General features: G+C 41.6%; 1 protein-coding gene across 1 annotated transcript in view; it reads right to left on the minus strand.

Annotated features, from left to right (window-relative positions):
* NT5DC3 (5'-nucleotidase domain containing 3) overlaps nt 1-25,568 on the minus strand; it is a 39,056-nt gene extending 13,488 nt beyond the window's left edge. Inside the window, exons 1-7 of the mRNA XM_073000015.2 lie at nt 25,214-25,568; nt 11,828-12,012; nt 8,493-8,567; nt 7,110-7,165; nt 5,084-5,174; nt 3,289-3,426; nt 1,130-1,190 (exon numbers count right to left, since the gene is read on the minus strand). Of these exons, the coding sequence (XP_072856116.2) occupies nt 1,130-1,190; nt 3,289-3,426; nt 5,084-5,174; nt 7,110-7,165; nt 8,493-8,567; nt 11,828-12,012; nt 25,214-25,436 (829 nt within the window). The 5' untranslated portion in view covers nt 25,437-25,568. The remainder of the gene's footprint in view (nt 1-1,129; nt 1,191-3,288; nt 3,427-5,083; nt 5,175-7,109; nt 7,166-8,492; nt 8,568-11,827; nt 12,013-25,213) is intronic.
* Nucleotides 25,569-26,059: the final 491 nt, after the last annotated feature.

The following is a 26,059-nucleotide window of genomic DNA, read 5'->3' on the forward strand; positions in this document are numbered from 1 at the left end:
GCATCAAAGGGCTTGTGAGTCATCCTGCCTAGCCACATTTTTATCTTCACAGAAGGAACATATGTTCCAACTTCTACTATAACATTATCATCATGCAAGGAATACAGGATCCATAAGAATTCACAACTCAGTGTGCATTCACGTAAACATTTTCAAATACCCAGTGAAGAACCCCTTACGGAAATCAGTTGTGCCTCTGGGTGTGGTGTGGGAAACCTATGCTTAAAGGTTGTAGCTGCATGCTGTTCCAGTGATGTGCAAACACTCCTGGCAGGAAGCGGTTGCTGCCAGCAGGCAGGGTAACCCCATATTCTGCCCTTTCACTTAGAGGCAGAGCGTAAGATCAAAGGGTTATTTTAGCCAATTCTAGTTACAATTAGGTATCCTATCTGTTTCTCTCATAACATACTATGTAATCATGCTAAATAAATAAAAACTCTCATGGCACTGCCAGTAGGCTCCGCTGGCTCGGACGTTCGCTGTCAACTCCTTTGTTCTCTCTCTAAGGCAATTAGCCTTCCTTTGTTCCGTGATCACCCACAGTGTGGCAGAATAGTTTGTCCAGAACATGCTGAAGGGATCACGGAAAACATTTTAAATAACTCAAATACAGTTTACTGAATCCCTGTTGGTTATCACAGATTTGTGGGTGATGGCAGAAGGAAGTTCAAAAGTCTCTGAACTCACCCCAGGAATCCTTTGAAGAGAACCTATTCTGAATGAGAATCACTGGATGCTAAGAGTCAAACACTGCTAACATTGGGCAAGAGGTTTTCAAAGTTCTTATGCACTAGGATGAAAAAGAGGTTACCTACCTGTAACTCTGGTTCCTCGAGTAGTCATCTGTGAATTCATACTAATGGGTTAATCCGTGCTTGAATGGAGCAGCCTCGGAATTTTCTAGCTCAAGCACATGTTGCCGAGACCTCCCACACACTGGCTATAACTCCGCCCCCAGCACCAAGTGCCTCAGTTCCTTCAAACTGATCGCTGCTGCACAGCATGCAATGGCACATGTGACGGACAGCGGGGAGGAAGGGCGGGGAGTGTGAATTCAAAGATGACCACTTGACAGCATTAAAAATGAGAAGAATGTGTTCTCTCTTCAGAAACACTCATTAATGCTCACCAATATCTGCTTCAATTGCACGGTACATTATTCCTTTGGTGTGGACATCTCTGATCGAATCCTGTCAAGGAAAGTACCATAACGTTACACAGCATGACTCTATTTTCCAAACTTCTTTGGAAACTTCGTTGACATGTAATAATGTGTCAAGCAAACTAGGCACCTGTCACTCATCAACCAATGTCATGACTTCTGTATTTTTGGCTCACTGCCAGGCAGTTTAGTGTATGTAAAACCCAATGTACTCCAGTGCAAGACAGTGGACAGAGTTTGGAAAAGTTAACTCCTTGGAGTAGAATCCCCAGAATTCCCCCCAGGCTGCAAGATGGGATTCTGAAATGCCAGTAATTCTTCCATGATCTATCACTGTCAAGGAAGACTCTCAGAAATAGAGAAAGCAGGAAAGACAGGGTCTTAGAACCATGATTCCACTCACAGGTGTCCTGAGCTAGTAAAAACATTCTGCTGTTTTCTTCTGGTATCAGATAAAAACAGAGCCTGGCATGCTGTACCAGAGCTGAGAAATATTTTTATACACAGAACAAGAAGACACAAGATGTAAACCAGAAGATCCGTGTTTGAAAGCAGTTTGTTCAAACAAAGACACAGGTATAAGAACGTTCACATGAAGTAAAAAGCTAGAGAAAAGTTATTTACGAATGTTAACAAGCCCAAATCAAGAGCCAATAGCTGAGCTATTCATACTGTTTTATTAAATGTAATTTTGTGCTCAGATAAACCAATCCTGCACCAGGAGTAGCTGAAATTCTGCAGTATAGATGATACAAGTTAAGAGCATATATGGTTGCTCTCTGTGAATAACGTCACCCCTACTACTCACAGGGAGTGAAGTGGCTCCCTGGAATCCTTTCCATGGTCTATCTATGCAAAGTCCACTTACCCTCCCAACACAAGATTTCAATCAGGTGTTCACAGATTTCCTAGCCCAGCTTTGTAGCCATAAAAATTAGAAACCTAGTTTGCCAAGAGTCAGCACATTTTTGCAACAATTCAGATTTCCATAACAAGAAAAGAATTGTATCACTTGCTCCTCTCCAGCCAGACTTTAGAAAAAACTAAAAGTTTCTTATCATTCATATTAAAAACCCAGCAGCCATAACTTTGTAGAAGAAATCTGCCTGGTTTGTCTAGATTACTGTATTTCAATATACAGTGGTGCCTCACTTAGCGATTGCCTCGTTTAACGATGTATTCACTTAGCGATGAGGTTTTTGGAGCGATTTTGCGCTCCGTTTAGTGATGTTCCCTATGGGGAAATTTCACATAGCAATGTTCGGGACCTTGCCTCACTTAGCGATGACAGTTTAGGTCCCCCTGTTTTGCTTAGTGATGTCCGTTTTCGCTATTTTAAGTGTGTCTTAAAATATTCAAAAACTGTTTTAAATGCTTGGGATCGTTAGTGCACCTTGTAAAACCTTTGCAAACTTAATTTGGCTTTGTTCTGACTCTTCATTAATTTTTGGTGAATTCCCCCCCCCCATTGGAATGCACTGAACTGTAGGTTTGACAGCTGCGAAATGGACCTGTCAAAACCACTGGAATGCATTGAATAGGCTTCGATGCATTCCAATGGAGGAAACATTGTTTCACTTAGTGATGTTTCCTATGGCAATTTTCGCTTAAGGACGGTAATCAGTTCCCATTGGAACGGATTAACCGGTTTTCAATGCATTCCTATGGAAAATGGTGTTTCGCTTAGCGATGTTTTCCCATAGCGATGTTTTTTGGGGAACTAATTAACATCGTTAAGCAAGGCACCACTGTAATATTTGTTACCTTGTAATTGTTACTTTGTTTATTTGTGTTTCAGAATACGGGAGTTGGCAAAGGAAGAAAAACAGCATGTCAGAATATCAGGCAAAAACAAACAAAAAATAAAGACCTAAAAGCTTCTTTCTTTTGTGAAAAAGAAGTGGACTTCTCTATGAAACTTTACATTAAAATACAGCAGTTGGTTTTTAAGGTGCCACAATGTTTTTGTCTTCTTTATTTTTTATTTTCTTTTGGTTTTACCTGATATGTCAAGAATATCTATCTGGAAACGAAGACAAAAATATTTCCATATTTTAAAAAAAATTAAAAAGTGAGAGGGAGAGAGAGAGCAGAAATGCATGGATTGCACAAGAATAGCCCAGTACCTTCACGTCTTTGTATAGATGAACCGGCTCATAGTCTATGTTGTTTTTGAGGAAATATTCATTCACACACGAAAGGAGTGTCATCTCAGGCAAAGAGAAGATATCCATGAACTGCTTCATAGTGTTACCATGTGAGCTCTGCATATAAGCATACGTGACTCAGAGGTGTGCAGTAAATAAATGTATTCATATGCAGACAAAAATCATGAGTTTTTCAAAGCCTTCATTTTTATTCCTCACATACCTCTATAGTGAATAGACTAAAGGGAAAGAGTGACATGAAAGAATACTAACTGGGAACTAACTTTGTAAGACTCAGGTCTGTGGACACATCAGTGGAGTGTTTTCAGTACGGGTCCCACACTTTTAGAAGTCCCTCTTCAAAATATATACTTGGTAGAAAAAAGATACGTTATTAAAAATAAAAAGATAACTGCCTGAATCCAACAGCCACATGCAGCTATACAGGCATTCTGGTACCCTGGGAGTTAGTCCAGAAAAGTAACCTTTCCTATCTCTATTAACTTATTTTAAAGGGTGTTGTGAGGCTCCCAGTCCTAGGGAAGCACCTTATTTATGGGGAAAGAGAATCCTTCCAGTTGATGCAAGCACATTTACTGGCAACAGGTAAGTACAACAGATTTCCTAGAAAGTAAATACTAGGATGGCAGAAGGCAAATATTTATTTCTTTATTATATTTTTTTAGTCGCGTCATTACCAGTGGTCTCTGGTATTAGGATTGCCACTTTCCCTGCCCCCCCACTCGCGCACAAGTGACAATCTCACAAGAAAGTTGTTGCAAGGCTCAGTCAGGCTAAGTAGGGCTTTGCTCCTACCCCATAGTACTGTGAGCATCGGCCACACGGCCTTTCTCGAGCCTTGAGTGTCATGTTTTCCCCAGTAGTAGGGAAGACCACCAATAGCCCCTCCTTGTGGTTGTCCAAGTTGGCACAGTGTCCTGTTGGGATGTGGGCAGAATGGCTAACATTAAGCTCCAGATCCCCCAGGCTTCCTTGTGTGGGGTGTGGTCTAGGACTGCCTCTAGGGTTGTGCCACGTACAAGCCTGGGGTTGCTCACAGTCCTCCCAACTCCTAGAGCCTCGCTCGTGGCCACATGTCCCCCATTCTCTGTGCTCATACACTTAGGTCTTCCAATTCCCCCTCTGTGGAGCCTCTAACTCTTCTTCTCCTCCCTGGTTGTCCTCTCTGTTGCAATTGTAAGAAGTGCTTAAGTATCTTGCTCTTCCTCCTGCAAGCTTCACCACTGCATCTCCTCTGGAACGGTTTGGACTGCTGATACCTGTGTTTAAATTGGCTTTAGTGGACTGCTGTGCTGGACTGAAAGGCAAGCAGCATTACCCTTGAAAGAAGCAACCATTCCCCTTCCACAGATTGGTTAGAGACAGTGTGGTGTAGCAGTTAAGAGAGCTGGACTGGGTGTGAGGGGTCCGGGTTATAGTCTCCATTGAAGCATGGAACAGGCTGAGTAAATCTGGACTGGTTACTCTCAGCCTTACCTACCCTGCACAAGAGTAAGTGGGGAGTGTCATGTGCCACCTTGAGTTGACTGGAGGAAAGAAAACACACAGAAGTACAACTAAATAATACATATCCGTCTGTGACCTGAACAACTACCGTAGATCATGTGTTCTTAGACAACAAGATCATCTAATTGTTCAATAAATGTACTGAAAGAGAGTAAGTTCATACATAACAAGACATTGGAATAAGAAATCCTATGTTTTCACATAGAACCTTCAACTCTCATCTACAGGTAGCAGCTTGTATTGTTACCTTTCCATAGAAGTCACTCATTTGTTCCAAGGGGACGTGGGATCCATCGTACATGGCAATGACCTCTTCATCTGGGACGACATTCAGTCCCCTGGTAAAAGCAAGAGGTGCTTTAAGTCCCAAACCCAAGCAGTTCTCATGAAGGAATATAGGGGCTCTACATAAGAAATCCCAGGATTCTCTAGCCTTATGTAAGTGATAGAGAAGCCAGAACTACTTAATCTGTTCCAGTCATTATTTGATACCATGAATTCTGCCAGGAGCACCATGCCAAATGAGACTGAATGGAAAAAGTCAAGTCAAGCCCGACCAGACTGACAAATAAAATATGGATTGCAGACCTTAAGAGTTCTCCTGGCTTTCCATTAATCCCAATTATGTGTGGCCTTCGGGCAAAATTAGGCAGTTAACAGCACTGTGCTTCTCAACAAAAAGCCATTGTCTCCCATCCTTTCAAACATTATCTTATAAAGAACAGATGAGCAGTGAGTATTTAAATCCAGATGACAGCTAACTTCCTTTGAATCTTAATGGAATCTGCCCTCAGTAACTCTAAATCACAGCAGTGATTTGCAAGGGTGGATTTTCATGATTAGCAGTGCAACACTAGAATCAGTAGCACCAGAAGGAAGAACCAAAAAATATTGGACATCAGCTCACTATATGGCAGCACTTGCTTTGTCTTTTTTTAAAAAAAAATTTCCTGCCATCCTTTTGATTGCAGATATGTGATCAGACTGACAGTTACAACTAGCAAAAGTATGTTACCACCGAATGAAAAATGCTGCAGGGAAGGCAGGAGAATGAGTCTGTCTTTAGCAGAAGTCAGAGTAAGAAAGGTCAAATTCAATAAGAATAATAGCTAACAAGGTGGGATTCCCCTGGGTATTACAACATACAGTACAACAAGCAAAGTAGGGTGATCTTTTTGCCCAAGAAAGTATCTTAAAGATCAGTTTTACTGCTCTCAAGATCTTGCAAGAGTGGGTTACTTACTAAAGGAGCTTGCAAGAGTGGGTTACTTACTAGACAGAGTGAAGCAGCTGCTTAGGCAAGATTACTTACTGAATTAATATGGCATTCACCACTGTTTTCCAGCACACATTAGTGCTTCTCTCATACAATGGCAAGAACCATTTTGAAAAGCAACCGCCTGTGAAGTTTTTCAAAAAGATCAGTTGCTAATAATGAAGTATTTTTAGCAGCCTTCTAGCACTCTTAAGCAGCCAGGAGCAAGATCATTATTCAGTGCTATGTGGGCAGCTAAATTTCCCCTGACCAAACAAACAAAAAAAGAGATTAGACAGCTCAACCAACAATTTACTTTATTAATTCTCTCTGATATTCCTTCAGCAGAGATTTACATAGCACAGGTGCTGGTCAGTAAGCTGGGATATTAACAGATACTGGTAACAAACCAAGACCATTATGAGGTTTGTGAAACTGCATACAGCTTTTTATTCTAACCGGGATTTAAACTATGGTTTGAACGAAGCATCAAAGTTGTATTTTGTTTGGAAGCCTTTATAGTCATTCCCACTTAGAAATGAAAGCTATTGTTAACCACGGCTTCTGATTTGTTTCACAGCTCATGCAAAGGGAGAAGCAAATCAGAAGCAAAGAGACTACATGCAGATATACCAAATTCATGCATATCCTGTATTATTTAAGCTAAGGTCTGATCATCCAAATGTAGCCATGGGCTCATGCCATCTTGCAATACAGCTCAGTGGTTTAGATATCTGACTACAGAGGCAGAGGTTGGGAGTTAATTCCCCACTGTGCATCCTGCAAGAAGAGCCAGCCTGTGTAGCCTTGGACAAGGTGCACAGTCCCAGAACACCTCCAGAAGAAGAGAATGGTAAACCACTTCTGAGTACTCTCTACCTGGGAAGCCCTGAAAGGGGTCGCTGTAAGAGTTAATCAGCACATGATTATTATTTATGTTGCTACCAATAGTAATTTTTGGACTTTTTCCCCAACTGAAAAAGTCTCCCAACGAAGAATTTGTGCAAATTAAACTCACCTGTACACAGTTCCTAACTGAATATAATGAAAAGCATCGATCTTCATCAACAACGCCTTTAAAACAAAAGAATTTTCAGGCAACATTTTAAATATACACAATGCTCTTAACAAAATATTCATCATTATTACATTATCTACAGTCATTTAATTTGTAACTAATTAATTCTAAACAGAATGTTTGTTGGAACAGCAGCATAACAACTGTATAGCTGTCTGTATAGCTCAGTGAGTTGGAGTACTTGACTGCAGAGGGCAGAATTCAAGAGTTCCATCTGTGCCGCCTGGGAGAAGAGGCAGCCTCGGGCAAGCTCCACAATCTGAGAGCACCACCACAAGAATGGAGTAGTAAACTACTTCTGAGTACTTTATACCCAGGAAACCGTGATAAAGGCTTTCAGAAGGCAGAATCCAGTTGATAGCACATGGTTATTACTGGGCAGGATACAACTTGCAGTTTCTGGATAATACTAGAAACCTGAAAGGTCCTTCCCCATGATACTCCCACATTCCAATAACTGGACCCATGAAGTCCCATCTAAAAGAGTCAGTTAATGCTCAAGAATCAATTTTAGGAAGGTAAGGACATAAACATCCACATCAGAACTCTGACCAAGTTCCTAGCTAGTTCAATGTTCTGTTCTTACAGTGACCAAACAGATGTCTAGAAGAAACCCACAATATGATTGCAACAGCATTCTTGTTTGTGTTTCCCACTGATCCATATTCAAGGTATACCACCTATGACACCAAAAGTAATACATAGCTATCATGAATAGTTACCATGTAAAGCCTCAGCCTCCATAAATCTGTGCAATCACTTTTTAAAGCGAGCATTACATCTTAGGGCAATAAATCCCACAAGGTAGAGAGAGGGTGGCAAAATAGAGAAGGGGGGGAATCTAGGGCATCTAATCCTTTTGTTTGTCTCTCTCAAAGCTACAGACAAGAAGCAATACCAAGTACAATGATGTAGCCTCATGAATTAGAAACAGTGAACGATAATAAATGGTTCATTACAATTTTAAAAGATGACATGATTACAATATCCCAACAGATTTCAAAGATCAAGTCCCGCCACCCAAAAAGATTATTAACACTAAATTTTACAAATACTGCACGGCAACTTAAGATGTTTTGTTAGGTGGCAGAGCATAAATAACTCAAAATAATAAATAAATATTCTGTTCCAAATTAGACCACAAATAATATTTGACAAGGTATGCTGTAATTATTTGAACCTCCTCTCAAATGATGATGGAACCAGATTTCTTGAGCTAACAGTATAACCTTTGCGTCCGTGCGTGCATGCACGTGCGCACACACACTACACACACACACACACACACACACACAATGTAATGTTATTTATTTATGTACCTACCCGATGTACGTCATAATGAAGACCTCTTATTGCAAAATTTGGATCATAATCATACTTCCGGATTTCTGCAGGATACTAGCAAGGTAAATATTTGAAAATTGCATAGATTTTAATACACAAGTCACATGAAATACAGCTCAACAACTCTGTTCACTGATTGATGCTTCTATGTGGTGCTTCTACAGTGCCCCATTAGTGCACAGCACTATTCTGAGTGATTTACATAAAACAGCAAGATAAATAAAACCAGAGAAATAGCACAAAACAAGGCCAAAAACCTGGTGTAAGCTCCAAAGGCGCAAAGAATTAGAGTAGTGGAATTGGGGGGGGGGGGAGGGAAGAGTTCAAAAGAGACTGTCTTCAAAAGCCTCCTGAAAAAGAAATGTCTTCAGAAGCTTCTTTAAACTGGAGGGGGGGAGGCACAGCTCCACTAGGAGGCAATTCCACAAGGATGGTGCCAATGCCCATAAGACCTGCTTTATTTTATTTTATTTTATTTTGTGGAAGATATCCTGGCCTCCTCCAGCACAGCCACCCAGAGCAGCATAGCCTGAGAATATGGTACAGGCAGATGACGTTGGGGAAAGATGCTCCAACAGATAACGCAGTCCCAAACCGTGAAGGGCTTTATCGGCTTTACAAATCTAGTAATCACTTTTTCTTTTGTTTGTCCACTATGGCTCTGTACAAGTGGGGAAATTTCTCTAAAGCCCTGAAGTCATTTGTAAAGATTACATCTAATTCACGAAACCAGTCACATCTCACTAAGGTTACATACATCACACCTCCTTGAAACTGGTTCTTTCAATAATGTTGACAAGTAAAACTCAGCTGCTTACTATTTTATCTGGTAGGGCCTATAGTTTCTAGTTGTATTCCTATGATACTCCCAAAGAGACGAACACAGGGACCAGATCTAGAACTAGCTCTTCCAGATCCTTAGAATGTTCTGCAATAATATATGTGATTTTGCAAGGCATAGTACCCAATACAAAATCTTAAGAATTGCAGGAAAATGGGGCTCCAGTCTATAATATGACTTCTTTTTGTCATATGTGGGTATAGAACTTAAATCAGAGGGAAACAGAAGCAAAAGGTTGTGTTTTTGCATTGCTATGGATCTTAGGCAGCAGAAGGCTAAGCACTTATCCAAATAACTCTGTGAAAATGTTAGAACTACAGAGCTGGAAGGGACCCTATGGATCACTGAGCCCAGCCCCTGCCGAAGAGGCACAGTGGTGAATCCAACTCCCAAACTCTGGCACCACGGCCACATATCTAAACACTGAACTATCCGGCAGCTAAAAGCACCCGTCTTGTTACCTGTCCATGGCCAAAGTCCTATTCCTTAGCATAGACCCACTGAATCAGTGAACTAGAATATGAATCAGTGGGATATAGTGAGGTAAGTCCTCCATATGTTTCATTGATCCAAATGGGCCAACTCTAACTGCAACTGACAATGCTAAAGTAAATTGCAATTAGAGTAAGCCCATTTGAATCAATGGAATTTGATGGGTTCTGTTTCTCTCTGCTCTCTATTTGCTTTCCCCCACAATTCCTTGGGGAAAAGACTCCAACAGATAATTGTACAAAAACTCAAGACATATCAAATACTTCAAATTATGTACCTTCGCGCAACAAATGCACACTTCCACATTATTTTGTAAACTTTATTCTGAGTAAAATAAATTTCTCTTTGCACAGACAACAATCCTGGTAATGTGCCTTTAATATTTCTTCTAGGCCACAGCAACAATACCAGATTATCATCATTAATGGGGTCAGGGCTTTTGCTACAGACATTCGTTTTCAAAGGCTTTCTTTCCCATTTTTATACCATCCCAACAGATTAAAGTGTCTTATAGGGATCAACTACTGCAAAAACATTGGCTACCAGTTGAAATTACCAGGAGAAAGAGGCAGGAGAAAACTGTACACTATAATTTTATCTAACCAACATTGTAAGAATGCTTCAATATAGACAAGTAAGCTTAAGAAAGTTCACAGAAAGGTTAATTCTAGATTCAGACTCTCATTCCTTATGTCTGTTCCAGCAAAACATGTTAACAGTTTTGTAAAACAGGAAATTCTCTGTATTTGTTTCTTTCAGTGATACACAAACCTTCACTTGATGATAATCTACCTTCTACCCTCAAATATGGACGGACCGTCCTTTACATCACAGATCAATATGATTCAAAGGAAAGTCCATATTTTTTTCCTGGTATCCTCTATTCTGTGCCCTAGAACAGAGTTCACATGGAAACCACACATTCAGAAGTTGGATACAGAAATAATTCTACGAATATTGGCACGGAAAAAACAAAATATTAGCACCAATATTTCTGGAGAATTGTAACAGGTCTATCTATGAGTTAAGATCTAATTTTCTATTTACTACTACAGATATATTTATAGACTTGTACACACAGCCACTGACCTTTGCTCTGAAATGCACTCTCGGAAGTGCCTAACACATGCTGAGAACTCTCAGACAAGATAGCATAAGAGGGGATTAATATCTGATTTTCTGTTAGTGGAGGACAGCAACTTTGCCTAAAGTTCTACGACAATGAAGTTAACCTCAAATACCGCACCTGTTTTTACTAGGGAAGATACATTGTTTTCTGCGTCAACTTGTTGGAGTGCCGTAAAGTGTGCACTGGCATTTTGGATCTCCATACATTACTATTACACAATTACAATAAGTAGAAATAAATTTTCACACATTAAGAAAACCCCATAAAGTTTCTACTTCTGTGTTGTCTCCAAGAATAATGTGATTTACAATGCAGATTAAAACAATTTACAACCCCAAATGACACAAGACTGAAATTACAATGTCTGACAAAGTGTACAGACCCGTATTCATTTCTGCTGCTTGTCACAGTACATGAAGGTTTGCCCTGATTTGTCATTTATGTGCTGTGTGTTTATCTGCATTGCCCAGTCACTTCTACTGCCAAATGGGAGGAGTCCTGGGGAAAAACACCCACAAACTCTTCAGGTTTCTTTACTACAATATCCAAACTTGGCGCTCTGCCTTGTCTCCTCCCCACAGTTATAAGCCAAACCATGACTTATGATATTGGATTGCCAAGGAGACAAGAGAGAGCCCTAGCTTCATAAGACACAAGAAAACAAACCAGGGATGGAAGACCCATGCTTATTTAGCTGCTCTCTGTTGCAACAGGAACAACTGGGCAGTGTGCATTTGTACACCAGAATTTTTTTAGTATTTTGGCTTATTATGACAGAGAGAAAAGATGACAAAGAACTAGCTGTAAATAGAGGTTTCTAGATAATTAAAACAAATACTTTAAAAAACTTACCCGATGTTCATTGATTAAAAGATCTCGGGCAGCATTAAAGATCAATGTGTGCAAATGTTTCGAATAGAAGACTAGGGTGTAATCATAATCAAAGCCATAGATTTCTATGTCCGAGAGACTCATTTCATTGTTGGAAAAAATAGCATCTGGATTCAGCAAGTTACTCATGATCGACGGGACTAAGTCTGTGGAAGAAAGATAAATTCAAAAATAGAAAAGAAAAAGATTCCAGGAAGAAAACAATACTGACAATGCCAACATTTATGAAATGGTATGCAGTGAGAGAAAATGAGGATGCCGGATGCTGTTTCTCTGTGACTGAACAGCAATTCTCAACCTGTTGAATACCTACCTGCCTATTATATTTGCCCATTGTTTCCAAAGAACGCTGCACAAATGGTAGAAGGTGTAGTAAGTAGCCCCCACTTGCCACCACTGTACCTAGTCTAAGGGTTTGATAGCTAAAAATCAGGAGGAATTCATAAGATAAGATCTTCATCTCTATGTCTAACACAATAACAATTAACAGAATGTGGTAAAAAAAGAGGTAAAGGTAAAGGTTCCCCTTGACAATTTTTGTCCAGTCGTGTTCGACTCTAGGGGGCGGTGCTCATCCCTGTTTCCAAGCCACAGAGCCAGCGTTTTGTCCGAAGCCAATCTTCCGTGGTCCCATGGCCAGTGCGACTTAGACACGGAACGCTGTTACCTTCCCACCGAGGTGGTCCCTATTGATCTACTTGCATTTGTATGCTTTAGAACCGCTAGGTTGGCGGGAGCTGGGACAAGCGACGGGCGCTCACTCCATCACGTGGATTCGATCTTACGACTGCTGGTCTTCTGACCCTGCAGCACGGGCTTCTGCGGTTTAGCCCGCAGCGCCACCACGTCCCTCAACAGAATGTGGTACTTTTAAAATTTCCTGGCCATTCTCTTAGGCTAGCCTATCTCACTTGGCTTTTGTGAAAACAAAATGGCTGCTTTTAAGTCACAGAAGGAAAACAGAGATGTAAGTATGAAAAATATATACAGTAGCAGCCTTAATGAACAGACATAGTACTAAAGATTATATATCAGGCTTGTAAATTCTAGCTCATAAGCCATGTGTTTCACAAGGCCCACTGCTGAGACTACTTTAAAGCAGGATGGACTGATACCCGCAAATGAGTTGCAGACCCAAAGTGTTCCTCAAAAGCAGTTAACAACATTCAATAAGATGGCATATTTTTACAGAAAGGAAACAAGGTTGTTCAAAGCGAATTTCACTGCCCATTTAACATATTGCTATGTACGTATTTATAACAAGCACTTGAGACTCAAATGTTGGATCACAATATTCCCATCTTAATCCAGTCAAGTCAGACTTCAGAAATTGAAAAACGTTTTACTGTGATATCAATCAAGGACAACGTATGAATACGGGCTGAACATCAGGTGCTGGCTAACTGAAACCAAAGATAATTTCACTTATTTCACATGAATAACCTAAATTTTACTCTTATTTTTAAAAAATTATTTTTCATGGATTTCAATGATATTCCAATCAGTTCTTGTTTTCTGTTCCTTCTAACTTCAGGAACTTAAGTAGTTTTTAAAATCCCTTTTCTTTCTAACTTCCACCACTGCTTCTGGTCTGCAAATGTGTTTGAATAAATCAATTGTAACAATACCTTATCTTTTCAGCCAACAGCAAGAATAATTTAAACTAAGGTATAAAGTAAGCTACAGGGTTGATGCATAATATCTTGCTTATTATATAAATATTGAAAAGTGTTTGGCTCTTATGTTTGAAAAGAAGTTCATAATGGGCTTTGAGACAGCAAATGCAATGGGAAAAACTCTTGACCTAAATCCAGTTGTTAGATCCAACCAGCATAGACCCACTGAACCACTGAAATGTACACAATGTTCTTACCTATTTAATAGATTTACCTACCAGGCAGAGTAATTTGCTATGCTAGTACAGTACTTAAGAGTCTTAAAACTTGCATAGGGTTTTCTCTAGCATTTAAAGTGCTTTATATGCATTATCTACTTGTTAGTCTTATTGAATCAATACTACTGCACTGGAGGGGGCTGAAAAATGTTGACTTCTAAAATTAATATAGTTAGGACTAACAACCGTTTTTATGTTCTAATTCAATCTTACACACAGTTAACTGTAAGAAAACTACATTAAAAATCCCACCACCACTTACAACCACTGCAAAACCAATTGACAGACAGACAGGCAGACAGACAGACAGAGATATTTTGCAGAGTGGAGTGTTGCACCCAGCCATGCCTTCTTCCAAAACAATGATACCAATCACATTGGTCTGCTTATAGAAGCTCTCTTAGATAGCTAGTGAACCCTTTCAAGAGAAAGACTGGAGGATGTGAGACATCTGGTTATCCCAGCTGTGTCAGTGTCAACAATAAAGATACCCTCCTGGACAGGGTGCCCATGTTAAAGGAGGCACAGCTTTGTGATAAATTCTGTTCTTACTCGGATGGGTGCTGGTGCTGGGATTACTCCTAAGCCTCTTGGCAATCATGTTCCAAGAATTCTTAGACATCTTCTTCTCATACTTATCAACATCGCTGTAAACGGCTGGGGGAGGTCATCCAGACAGTCAATCCGAGATGTCACCGATTTGCTAACAATACCCCATGTTACCTGTCTTTTCCATGAGACACAGGTAAAGCTATACTTAGGCATGCCAATTGGCTCAACAATGATAAAACAAACTGAGACTCAATTCAGACAAAGCTAAGGAACTCTTGGCTGGCAGTTCATCCACCTGAGTGAATGGTGTCCAGATGGTCCTAAATAAAGCTCATTTGCCTGAAAGGATCAGACCTGCAGCTGTGATGTGCTCTTTGTGATCATACAGCTGGATGAAGATACTTCAGCCAGAGTTACCCTTGTTGCAATCAGATTCTTAGATGGACTAGCTAGGTAGACTGTACTGCAATGTGTAAAAGGTATGTAGCTGCCTTTAAAAATGTTTAGAAAGTACAGCTCATCAAGAATATGAATATAATATTATTGACCTGGAGGAGGCTGTTTTACTTTTCAAAGGTTGTCAATTGTGTTGGTTTCTCATCTGTTTCCAAGATAGCGTTCCCCTTTAAAGACATAATCAGTTTGGAGGCCACCCAAAGTTTAAGATTTCCAAAGGCCCTGCCTTCCTCTGAGTGCCCCCACCATATGAACAGAGATAGCTGAATGCCAGAAAAGGGGCCTTTGGGCAGTGGTATTCCATTTACAGAACATTATTCCCAGAAAATCTCACCTTGTGTTATTTTTGTCATCTTTTCATTATCAGCTGAAAAACATTCCATTTCCCCTCGCCTTTTAAATACTGAATGGAACTTGAGCTTCTCAGTTTTAAAAACATGCATTTTAATTCTGGGGTTGCTTGAGCTTTAATTTCTGCCACTGTATCCTGCTTTTATTTACAATATTTTTTTTTAGCCGCACCATTGCCAGTGGCTTCTTTTAGAGCCTTGTGGTGCAGTGGTTAAACTGCTGTACTGCAGTCAAGACTCTGCTCATGACCTAAATTCAATCCCAATGAATTCAGGTAACCAGCTCAGGGTTGACTTAGCCTTCCATCTTTCTGAAGTTGGTAAATTAAGTACTCAGCTCACAGGGGGAAGCAACGTAAACCCTGCATAATTATGCTGTAACCCACTGAGAGAGTGCTTTAAGCAGTATGGGGTGGCATATGGACAGCAGATTTTGCTTTTGATTGTACAGTTGTTATGACTCATTCTGCATTTATACTATTTTTATCCTCGCTCATAAGCAACAAAAGGACTTCTTAAAATGGGACAACATGAAAATGTTGTTAATAAGAACCAACTTCATAGCTCACTGTCTTAGCTACCACATTCCATCAGATCCTTTCCTCCAGATTATTTCTTAAAGAGAGACTTAAAGCACTCCAGGCGAAACAAATTCATTGCCTGAAAATCCTTACTTAATTAGGTAGATGGAAGAATATATTTTTAGACCAGTAACATCTGAAACGGCATAACATTTCTTTAAAATAATTTCATAGCAAAGAGGCAGCATTTTAAAACAGCAATAACTTAGCCCAGGAACTCTCTGTTTCTGTCTCACTTTGACAAACAAGAACAAGATGTTATACCTCTGGCTACAAATAGAACACAGCCACGAGAGAAGGTGTAACTCATTTAACTAAACTTAATGCTTTAGCCACTGATGTGCAGCTAAACTGAACCCCAGAGAGTGTTCTGCTTTGGCATTCCGTGCAATTAACTTTCCCAACATCCTAATACAACACCCTATACTTAATTTATGTACATGTAGCAAGTAATAAATGACTGTAAAACACAGATATGTGTAGTACGTTAAGCTACAAAGGCTCTGTCTTTCATTCTGGCTCTCCCCCTCCCTCCGCTGCCAGGGGTTAAAAATGAAAAAGAGGAATACAACAGATTGTCTCCAAAGAGAATATGAAAACTGTGTTGTCTATCAGCAGAACTTAACAAACACAATAAGCTTTTAGCCTAGCAGCTAACAGAAACCCCAATGAAGCTCAGGCATCATTGTCAGTCCCCAATCTATAATGTGATTATACAGTACTTGTTAGTAATTAGTATCCCAGATAAATTAAAATTGGCCTTCTACACAACCAGACTCAACAGGATACTGTGAAAGCCAGTAAGATGGGACTGGTTAATTACTTCACTCTCCACCTCAGAATGATTTAGCAATAAGACGTGTTAAGGAACAGGGCTTTATGGGAGAATGAAAATGCCTAGGCTTAACATCATTCTTTTGTCAAGGGTAAATTCTTTCAAAGTAGTCAGGTTCCAGACAATTCTTGGAAAGGTCTTCATTCCTCATTATCATACATCTCTCTCTCTCCCCCCCCCCCCTCATCCTTCTCTGTCTCTCAAGCACAAGCTCTCTGAACCTCATCTCAGAGAATCTACTAAAAAGAGAAAGTTATTTTCTGACTCTAAGCTGTGGACAAGAAAATGGTACCTAAGAATGAATCTGCACTACACCATTACAATAGTCTGATTCCACTGCAACTGCCAGTACATCCTGGCAGTTTTGTAAGTTGATGAGCTACTTCTCGGCTGGTGACATACAGGACACTGCCCTGAACTACAACACAGAAGGTAGAGAATTCTGCAAATACCAGAACTCCATAAGGTGGAACACAGTACCTGGAGTGGTACCATGCTGCTCCAACTGTGTACTGCAGTGGTTCCCAACCTTGGATAACCCAGGTGTTCTTGGACTGCAACTCCCAGAAGCCCCAGCCAACACTGCTTGTGATGAAGACTTCTAGGAGTTGTTCTCCATGAAAACCTGGGTTACCCAAGGGTGGGAACCGCAGGTGAAGTGCGTACATATTCCAGAGTTGCTGGAAGTTTTTCAATCTATCAATCAATCTTTATTTTGTACAGATTATATTTTTAAAACATGCAAAACTGTGGTACAAAAGTACAAAAGTGACCTTTAGCATTTTAACTATTTTAATTTTTTGGTTATTATGCAAGGGTGATGAATTTACAGAATATAGTTTCAATTCTCCTTTTCTTGTACCCCCAGGCTGGGAAACTCTAATAGAATAGACTCAAAGTTATAGAGTAGAAAATAAAAAACTCCTGAAGAAGTATCTCTCTATATAGCAAATGATGGGTGAACTACACGGAAGAAAGCAAATCTTTGATCATACATTTCCATTTTCAGCGGCGACTCCACACAAATACATTTTCACAACTAAACTAGCTATATATGTGTGATTCTGATCAAATGACACTTCATTAAGATGTTTTCCCTCTGATGACATTTTAATTAACACTTTATTCTCTCTCTCAAAGGCAGCTGTTAGACTGATTCATAGTTGCATGAAGATGAATTAAAAGGTTGTCTAGGAAAACTGATTTCTAATACCATTTCATGACTTCAAGTTCTGGCAATGTGTACCAGTTTAAGTACAGTATTCTATCGTCATGGTAATAGATTAGAGTATTAAACCTAGTCATTTCCCTGCAGATGAAATAATCCATATCAAACAATATCCAAATCGAGAAACATCACTGGGAACAAGCCTACTTTGAAGCTTTCATCCTCATGATACAGGAAACTGTATTTCAGTAGTGTGAAAACAAACAAGTCCTCAAATAACAAAGAGAATGTGACTGAAAGAGTGTGTGTGAGAGAGAGAGTGAGTGAGTGAGATGAATAAAATTTGAAATTCTTTATATGTCCACACATTTAACTAAAGCAGTACTTCTTGATCAGCATACCTCCTGGTTTTCATCAATACTAAGATAATGTCAGGAATAGTATTTCAAAAAAAGGAATAGGTGGCAAAGACATTGTTAAAATAAGATGACATTGAAAAAATATCATGCTCTAGCTAGTACTCATCAGAGATCCCCCCGTGTTTCTACTGATCACCACATCCCACAGTGGCAAGATTGATCTTTTTGCATGGTATCATATATGACTTGTAATTGCACAAGGAATTCATAGCTGTAAAGAATCCAGTATCTTTCCTCCAGCACCTCCAGTGCAGCAAACTGAGTCTTTCTAATCTTAAACCATGACAACTCGTCTTTTCTATATTCATTTTCTACAAAACATGCTATCCTGGATAACACAGACTGAGATTTAAATTAAGCACTTGGTAAAGTGGTTCATGTCCATCTCTATGCATCAATGCCCTTATACTATGCTCCTGGCCTCTTTCGGTTTCTTTACAAAAGTATACGGTAGCTTGCAAGACATGTCTCTTGATTAAAAGAAAAATATAAACAGTTCTGACAGTGTCTGACAACTTTAGACAAAACACAGGAATTGCAAACATCTTTTTCAAGAAAGTAACAAACATCACAACTATGTCCAATTCACTGAAAGGAGTAACTAGAAGAGATTTGTCAAGCATTTTGTGGAGGGGGGAAATGTCACCAACACAGTTTAGTCTTGTTAGCAAGCTTCTGCTAGAAAGGCATTTAGTGAAGAAACTCGTAGAGATGGGCACGAACCACGAATGTGGTCATTGATGCTGGCTCGTTTAGCAGTTAAACAGGTGTTCAGCACTTCAAAGCTCCGCCTCCTCTGTTGGGACTCCACTTGGTAGCAGCAGCCTGCCTTCCCTGCTCTGCTTCCTTTGGGCACTGCCTCCCTGTCCACCCACAGTTCGGTTGTTAAACGAACCAGGAGGTTATGCCCATCTCCAAAAGACACCCTTGTATTCAGAATGACTTTGTTATCTCTATGAATCCACTCACAGTTATCCACTTGTGAAGGTTCAGTACTAAACTGTAGGGCAATATTATGCCTTTCACCCCAATACTCAAGGGGTATTTTGAAAAAGAGAAAGAAATCTCTTACCTCACAGACTATATTACTGTATTCCAATAGGCCAGAAGGAAGTATTTGCTTTGATGCTGCCAATGAAATGGTTGGTACAAATTAAGATATACATCTTACTTGATGTTAACAAGAACTATTCAGGATTAAGCATTCATTCACTGCCAAGAATAATGCCTAATTGTTTCCATTTCTGAGTAAAGAACAAATCCAGAAACCTTTTAGGACAAGCATGATTTCTATAAACATTGCTCTTCTGATGTATAACCTAGATTAGCTTGGTTTTCTCCGTCTTCAGCTTCCCAACACGCCAGCATCCATGAGACTGGTTCCCCATCTATACTCAAAACTTGATATGAAAGCCCAACATCATCACATTTCTTCTATTAGTCTTAAAATTACAAAAGTTTTCTCTGCATGAGTTCCTTCACTAACTTAATAGTTAACTACTATTAACCTAACCTGTGTTACTTACTACACTAAAAGCGGGCCTGTGTAACAGGTCCCTAGGATATGTATGGTGCAGGGATTAGGGTGCTGGCCTGCGACATGGGAGATTCAAGTTCTAGTCCCTGATGAGCCATTAGGCTCACTGGGGTGACCTCAAATAGGTCACACTTTCTTAGCCTAACACAATGAGGCTGTTGTGAAAATACAGTGGGGAGGAAAAGAAACAAACGAAATCTTAAACCATGATCTGTCCAGTTATTCTAGCCTGTAATTCCCATCATCCTTGGCTGGATTGATGGGAGTTGCAAAGGAAGGTCAATCTAGGGTCTGAAATTCAGGAGGTCAAATAACCTAGGCTGAGAAAATGAGCCTTCCTATGCACTCACCCCACCGTCTCACTGCACAAGTTCAATTGGGGCTAGAAGAACACTTCTAGAAGGGAAGCTGCAGCTTAAAAGAAAATTCTCAACCAGATCTACTTTTTCATGCTGCTACACAGGAAAGAAGTGTAAGACAGGCCTCACTATATTACTGTATTCCTGTCACAGCTCATGAATGTATCTGTGACTAGAAAGCAAAGACTGGATCAAATGATTACTAGGTAGTTGTCATTATAAGCAACCTAGCAGAAATAGGAAGTGGGTGGAAAGAGAACAGAGCTCAGTACTCTACCTACACATTTAAGACTCCTCAGCAAAAGGGATGTACTTTCCTGATGGTGCAAAAGTCATTGCTGCTCACCTCCTAGTCCCATTCTTTAAGAAGCCATATTCACAAAGGGTACAGTGAAGTGCTATCTAGTCCCATTCCCCTCCATTTCTGGGTTTGCTGGCCTCCTACACTGGGCAGTTGTGTCAAGTCTGCAGAGGGAAAGGTTAACCAGCCATGGACCTGTCCACTTGGAACTGGGATCCTCATACTGTAGGGCACTGGTTCTTAACCTTGGGTTACTCAGGAGTTTTGGACTGCAACTCCCAGAAGCCTTCACCACCAACTGTGCTGGCTGGGGTTTCTGGGAGTTGCAGTTCAAAAACATCCGAGTAACAAAGGTTAAGAACCACTGCTGTAGGGTATATCCAATTAGATGTTGAATGAACAGGGCTTCAGTTCTAAAGCTTTTTCTTATTTTATAAGCAGCGTTAGCTATAAACCATTGAGATCCGTAACAAGAAACTGAAGAGTGGAATGTTCCTGCTCAGGATTCAAGGCTGCAGTCATGCCCTCTCTTCCAGGTGACTTTATTCAATGTCCTGGCCACAGCAGCCACCCAGCATCCCATGCCCACCGAGGATACTCAGTCCTCTATAGACCTGAACACCACATCATCCCAATTAAAGAACCTTGAATTCTCTCCTCAAGGAATTTACCTAGTGCCTGCATTATAATCTTCTCATGACATAGTAACTTTTTTCCACCAGGCACTTGAATAATTTGTTCTAGTGTTTTTAGATCTTAACATACTCTGTTTTGCTAGGTGTTGGTGCTTTCATTTTATGTGCTGTTTTTATTCTTCCATGCAAGTTTTATCTTAGTTTTTTTTTTTTTTACATGCTGGTTTGGGGCAATCAGGCAAGTCTGACGATACCTGCCTCATATCTGTGGAAGACACTATTTTATATACAGTGTATCACAGAAGTGAGTACACCCCCTCACATTTCATAAATATTTTAGTATATCTTTTCATGTGGCAACACTGAAGAAATGACACTTGGCTACAATGTAAAGCAGTGAGTATACAACTTGTAGAACAGTGTAAATGTGCTGTTCCCTGAAAATAACACAAAACACAGCCATTAATGTCTAAACAGCTGGCAACAAAAGTGAGTAACATACAAGAATTTCGAGAAAGTCACCACCTAGTGCAGTGGTTCTTAACCTTTTTGAAAGAAACGCCCCCTTGAGCCATTGAGGAAGTTATCCCAGCGCTGATATCTTTCTTATTTATTTATTTATTTATTTATTTATTTATTTATTTATTTATTTATTTATTTAAGACACTTAAATCCAATGACCCCTGAAAACAAAATTCAATTCCAAGAAAATGAAATGCCCCCAAAAAGTAACATTTAATGATTTAGTTGCAAGTGAATTTTAAGACGCAAAAAGAAATATAAAAAGGGCATAAAAACAAACTGCAATGCAGGAACTAAAAATTTCAAGACGAAAACTCTGAAACTAAATTAAGATTGGAGGAAAATATATATTCATGCACACTGTAAAAAGGCTGCAGCCATCTTCACAGGTTTGGCTTGCTCCAGTGCCCCCCTACCGCCCCCCTTCTGCTCCAGCGCCCCCACGCCGCCCCTTTTCATTTTACCGCCCCCCTGAAAAATGAAATTGCCCCCACATTAAGAACCACTGACCTAGTGGACTAAAAACAGACAACAGAAAATCAGAGCAAAACTGCTAAGCCCCAGTTCTCAGTTCATGTCTTGCTGGACCACAAGAGTCCAGCATCTCCACAAACTGCCCTGACTCTGATGACATGGACACACAGAACTGCCTGTCATCAACATATCAATGGCACCCAGCTCCAAAATCCCCTGACAACTTCACCTAGTGGTGGAACCACCTTAAACCCTACTGCATATGGCTGGTCAGATAAGACACCACTGTTTAGGATACTAAAAGCAGCTGAGAGATACAGGAGAATTAACAAGGTATCCTTCCCACCCACACCAGTGTCTAAGAATATTTTGGATCCTGAAACCACAGTGAAATGGATCTAGGTTGGGGAGGGCCTCCTCCAGATGCCCAAAGGCTACTCAGAGTCATTCTTGGACCTTGGAGGGTCACACTGCTCCTGCAAGTGACCTAGGAGAAAAAGAAAATATTTTTTCTTTTCTAAATGTGTTATTTTTTCTGGGGGGAAAAAACCTCATGTGCTCTACTCACCCGAATTTGATGGAGAGAACAGCATGGATATAAGCATGTAGACTGGATAGAACACTGTCTCCAACACCTGCTAGAGGCACAGGATAATTCCTGGAATTGATTTTTGGGGGAGTTGGATAAGCTGGAGATGTGGTGGTGCTGTGAACCACATTTGGGTCCCTGGGAGCCCCATGCAGCCTGCAGGCCATGCTCTGACCACCCCTGATTTAAATAATCAGCTTCTTCCAAGGATGTGTGAAGTTGCCCTGCCCAGCCACCAACTTTCAAGCATCTTACAGCTGCTTATAGAACTGTACTCTGAGAGTAGTTATCAATGGCTCCTTCTCAAAATGGGAAGAGATAATAAGTAGGGTACCACGAGATTCAGTCCTGGGCCTTGTGCTCCTCATCATTTTTATTAATGAGTCTGATGAGGGAGTGCAAAAAATACTTATCATATTTGCAGACGATACAAAATTGGGCAGAACAGCTAATACTTTGGAAGACAGGAACAAAATTCAAAAAGTTCTTGATAGGCTTGAGCACTGGGCTGAAAACAAAAGAATAAAATTTAACAAGAATACTGTAAGTGCAAAGTTCTACACCGGGGGGGGGGGGAACCAAACATATAGTTACAAGATGGGAGATCTTTTAATTGTTGTCGAACGAAAGCTGAATATGAGCCAACAGTGTGATGTGGCTGCAAAAAAAAAAAAAGTGAATTCTCTTTTAGGACGCATTAATAGTAGTCTCCAAATCCCATGAGATACTAGTCCCCCTCTATTAAGCAGTGGTTAGACTTCTTCTAGAGCAGTGGTTCTTAACCTTTGTTACTCGGATGCTTTTGAACTGCAACTCCCAGAAACCCCAGTCAGGACAGCTGGTGGTGAAGGCTTCTGGGAGTTGCAGTCCAAAACTCCTGAGTAACCCAAGGTTAAGAATCAGTGTTCTAGAGTACTGTGTACAATTCTAAACACTACACTTCAAGAAGGATGCCAACAAACCAGAGCAAGTTCAGAGGAAGGTAAAGAGGATGATCAGGGGATTGGAAAACAAGGCCTATGAGGAAAGACTAAAATAACTGAGAATGCTTATTTATTTTTTTTATTTATTTTATTTATATCCCGCCTATCTAGTCAACTCGGACCACTCTTAGCCTTGAGAAAAGAAGACTGAGAGTAGATATGATAGTATGTTTCAAAGACAGTATTTGAAAAGATTGCCATACAGAGGTAGGGTAGGATCTCTTCTCTATCATCCCAGAAAGAAGGAAACTTAAAGATGGGCTCAAGCTACAAGAAGCCAGATGTCAGCTGAATATCAGGAAAAGCATCCTAACGGTTAGACCAATACAACAATGGAACCCATTACCTCAGGTAGTGGTGAGCGCTCCTAGGCTGGGGGCATTGAAGAAAATATTGAACAACCATCTGCCAGATCTATTTTAATTTGGATGGATTTCTGCTAGAGATGGGGGTATTCATATATTCAGCACAGCAAGCTGAATAAATTTTGATGATTTTAAAAAGCCTTTTCAGGAAAAAGTAATTAAACTAATCAAAACTTCTAAAGAGATTCAGGATGGAAGAGGCCAATCTAGAATTTTACACCTTTCTTAATTCTCCAGTGTCTGTTTATATTTAAAACTGAGCCTTCCCTTGAAGTGTCATGCACGTTCGCTGTACTAAAGCACTGTCCACCGCTCAGTAGAAGGCTTACTGATAACCTCTCCAAAGCTGACAAGAGTCTTTGTGCAACATCATGTAATAAGTGAAGCAAAATCACACATACCACCTTCAAGCACTGCCACTTGGACTTCCTGATTCCCATCTTGCCTAAATAATGGTATTTCTCCATTTTACCTAACCTTAGAACACATCTGGCAAAAGACCTGCAAGTCTTCTTGAATGCAACTGTACACAGTGTTTCGGGTTATGTGCTGTAGGTACTGTTCTGTGTTTAATCTCTAGATTCCAACAAAGACGGGAGGATCCCATTTTTAACCTTCTATCTCTACATCTGCCATCTTTTTCCTTGCCAAGATTTAAATAAAAAAACATAGAGAAGAGGAAACCAGTGCCTTATGATTGGTAGTACCAGGAGCTCTCTGGGAGCATCCTAAGAACGAACTCATGCATCAAGTGGGCTTGTGGCGACCAGCCCGACAGGCAAATTGCACGGCTGGTTCTGCAGAAGTTGGTCCAACTGGAGAGCTCAAGGTAGCATGCAGGGGGCTTCAGCCCTTTAGTCCCCAGGCTGAGCCAGATCCAGTGCCTGGGGCCCAAGGTCATCCCGGCCACAATTTGAACTGAGCGCGTCCCAACGCTACAGAGCTTCTTCCCTCCCTCCCTCCCTCCCTCTCTCTATATATACGTGTGTGTAAGATGACACCCGTTCTGGGTTCAAATGGCTTCCGCGTGGCGATGATCAAGCCCCACCGCCGCTGACCTTGGCCGAGAGGAATCCTATCCCAGGCTTTGCTGAAACCGGAGCGCCATCACTCTCCAGCTAGAGGAGGGCTTTGAAAGCCAAGGCGTCCACAAGAAGTCCCTCACACGAGGAGGAAAGGAAGCGGGCGAGGATGAGGGAAGAGGCAGGACAGCTTCGCGGAGCGGCAAGAGGGCAACCCCCCCCCCTCAGAGGCACGCTGGCCCCGAGGAAGAAGAAGAAGAGGAGCACGACGGGGGGGGCAGCCGTCGCCTTTCCACCCCGCTCACCTTTCGTGACTTTCTTGGCTTCGTTGTACGTTCTCCACAGGTAGTCCTTCATATCCGGAGGCGGGGCGGAGGGCTGCTGCGGGGCCAGCGTGCACAAGGCAGTGGCCCTGACGCTGCCCTGCCCGCGGCAGCAGGCGCAAAGCCCGGCCGAGGCGGCACCAGCCACCCGCCCCGCGCCGCCCAGCAGGAGCCGCGCCGTCGAGGCAGCGCCAGGGGCTGCCATGCCCGGCGGGAAGGCGCCGCTTCGGGCGGCCGAACGACGCCTCCGAAGAAAGCTCCAGGAACGGGTTCCGCGGGGAAGCAGAGAAGCCGTCCCGCAGCCCTCTCGCCCGTCTGCCTCGCACACTTGCCGCCGCCGCCGGGAGGGTGGAAGTCACTTCCTCAAGCCACGCCTCCGCCTCTCGCCGGGCTTGGGGGGGGACTCCGGAGGGCGGGGCGGGGCCGAGTGGCGCGGCGACACCTCCCCCGAGCGAGAGGCGCGCAACCCGCATTCCCGCGATGGGTAGCTGCTAGGCATGGATTCCTCTGGGCACCGGAGGAAGGCGGGAGAGGAACGTGTAGGAGAAGAAAACAAGGCCGGCCTGTTCCCCCCCCCCCGCTCTGAGGCAGAAGAGAAGAGGGGGGAGCGCTTCCAGGACCAGGCTTCGGAATGGCGCCCAAGGGCAGCAGCCCCTTCGGCGCTACTACTGGAGCTCTGCTGTCCGGGAAGGGAAGCCGGGCGTGTGGGGGGGGGGAGGTAATTGGGAGGTTTTTTTCCCTGCTCCTTGTGCTGGGCTTTAAGAATTGTGCTGCTTGGCCTGTGAGGGGGCTCTCCCCCCCTTTTTTTTCCTGACTGGCTGACAGGGC

The sequence above is a fragment of the Pogona vitticeps genome, chromosome 5 (genome assembly GCF_051106095.1).
Source record: "Pogona vitticeps strain Pit_001003342236 chromosome 5, PviZW2.1, whole genome shotgun sequence".
Classification (NCBI taxonomy): domain Eukaryota; kingdom Metazoa; phylum Chordata; class Lepidosauria; order Squamata; family Agamidae; genus Pogona; species Pogona vitticeps.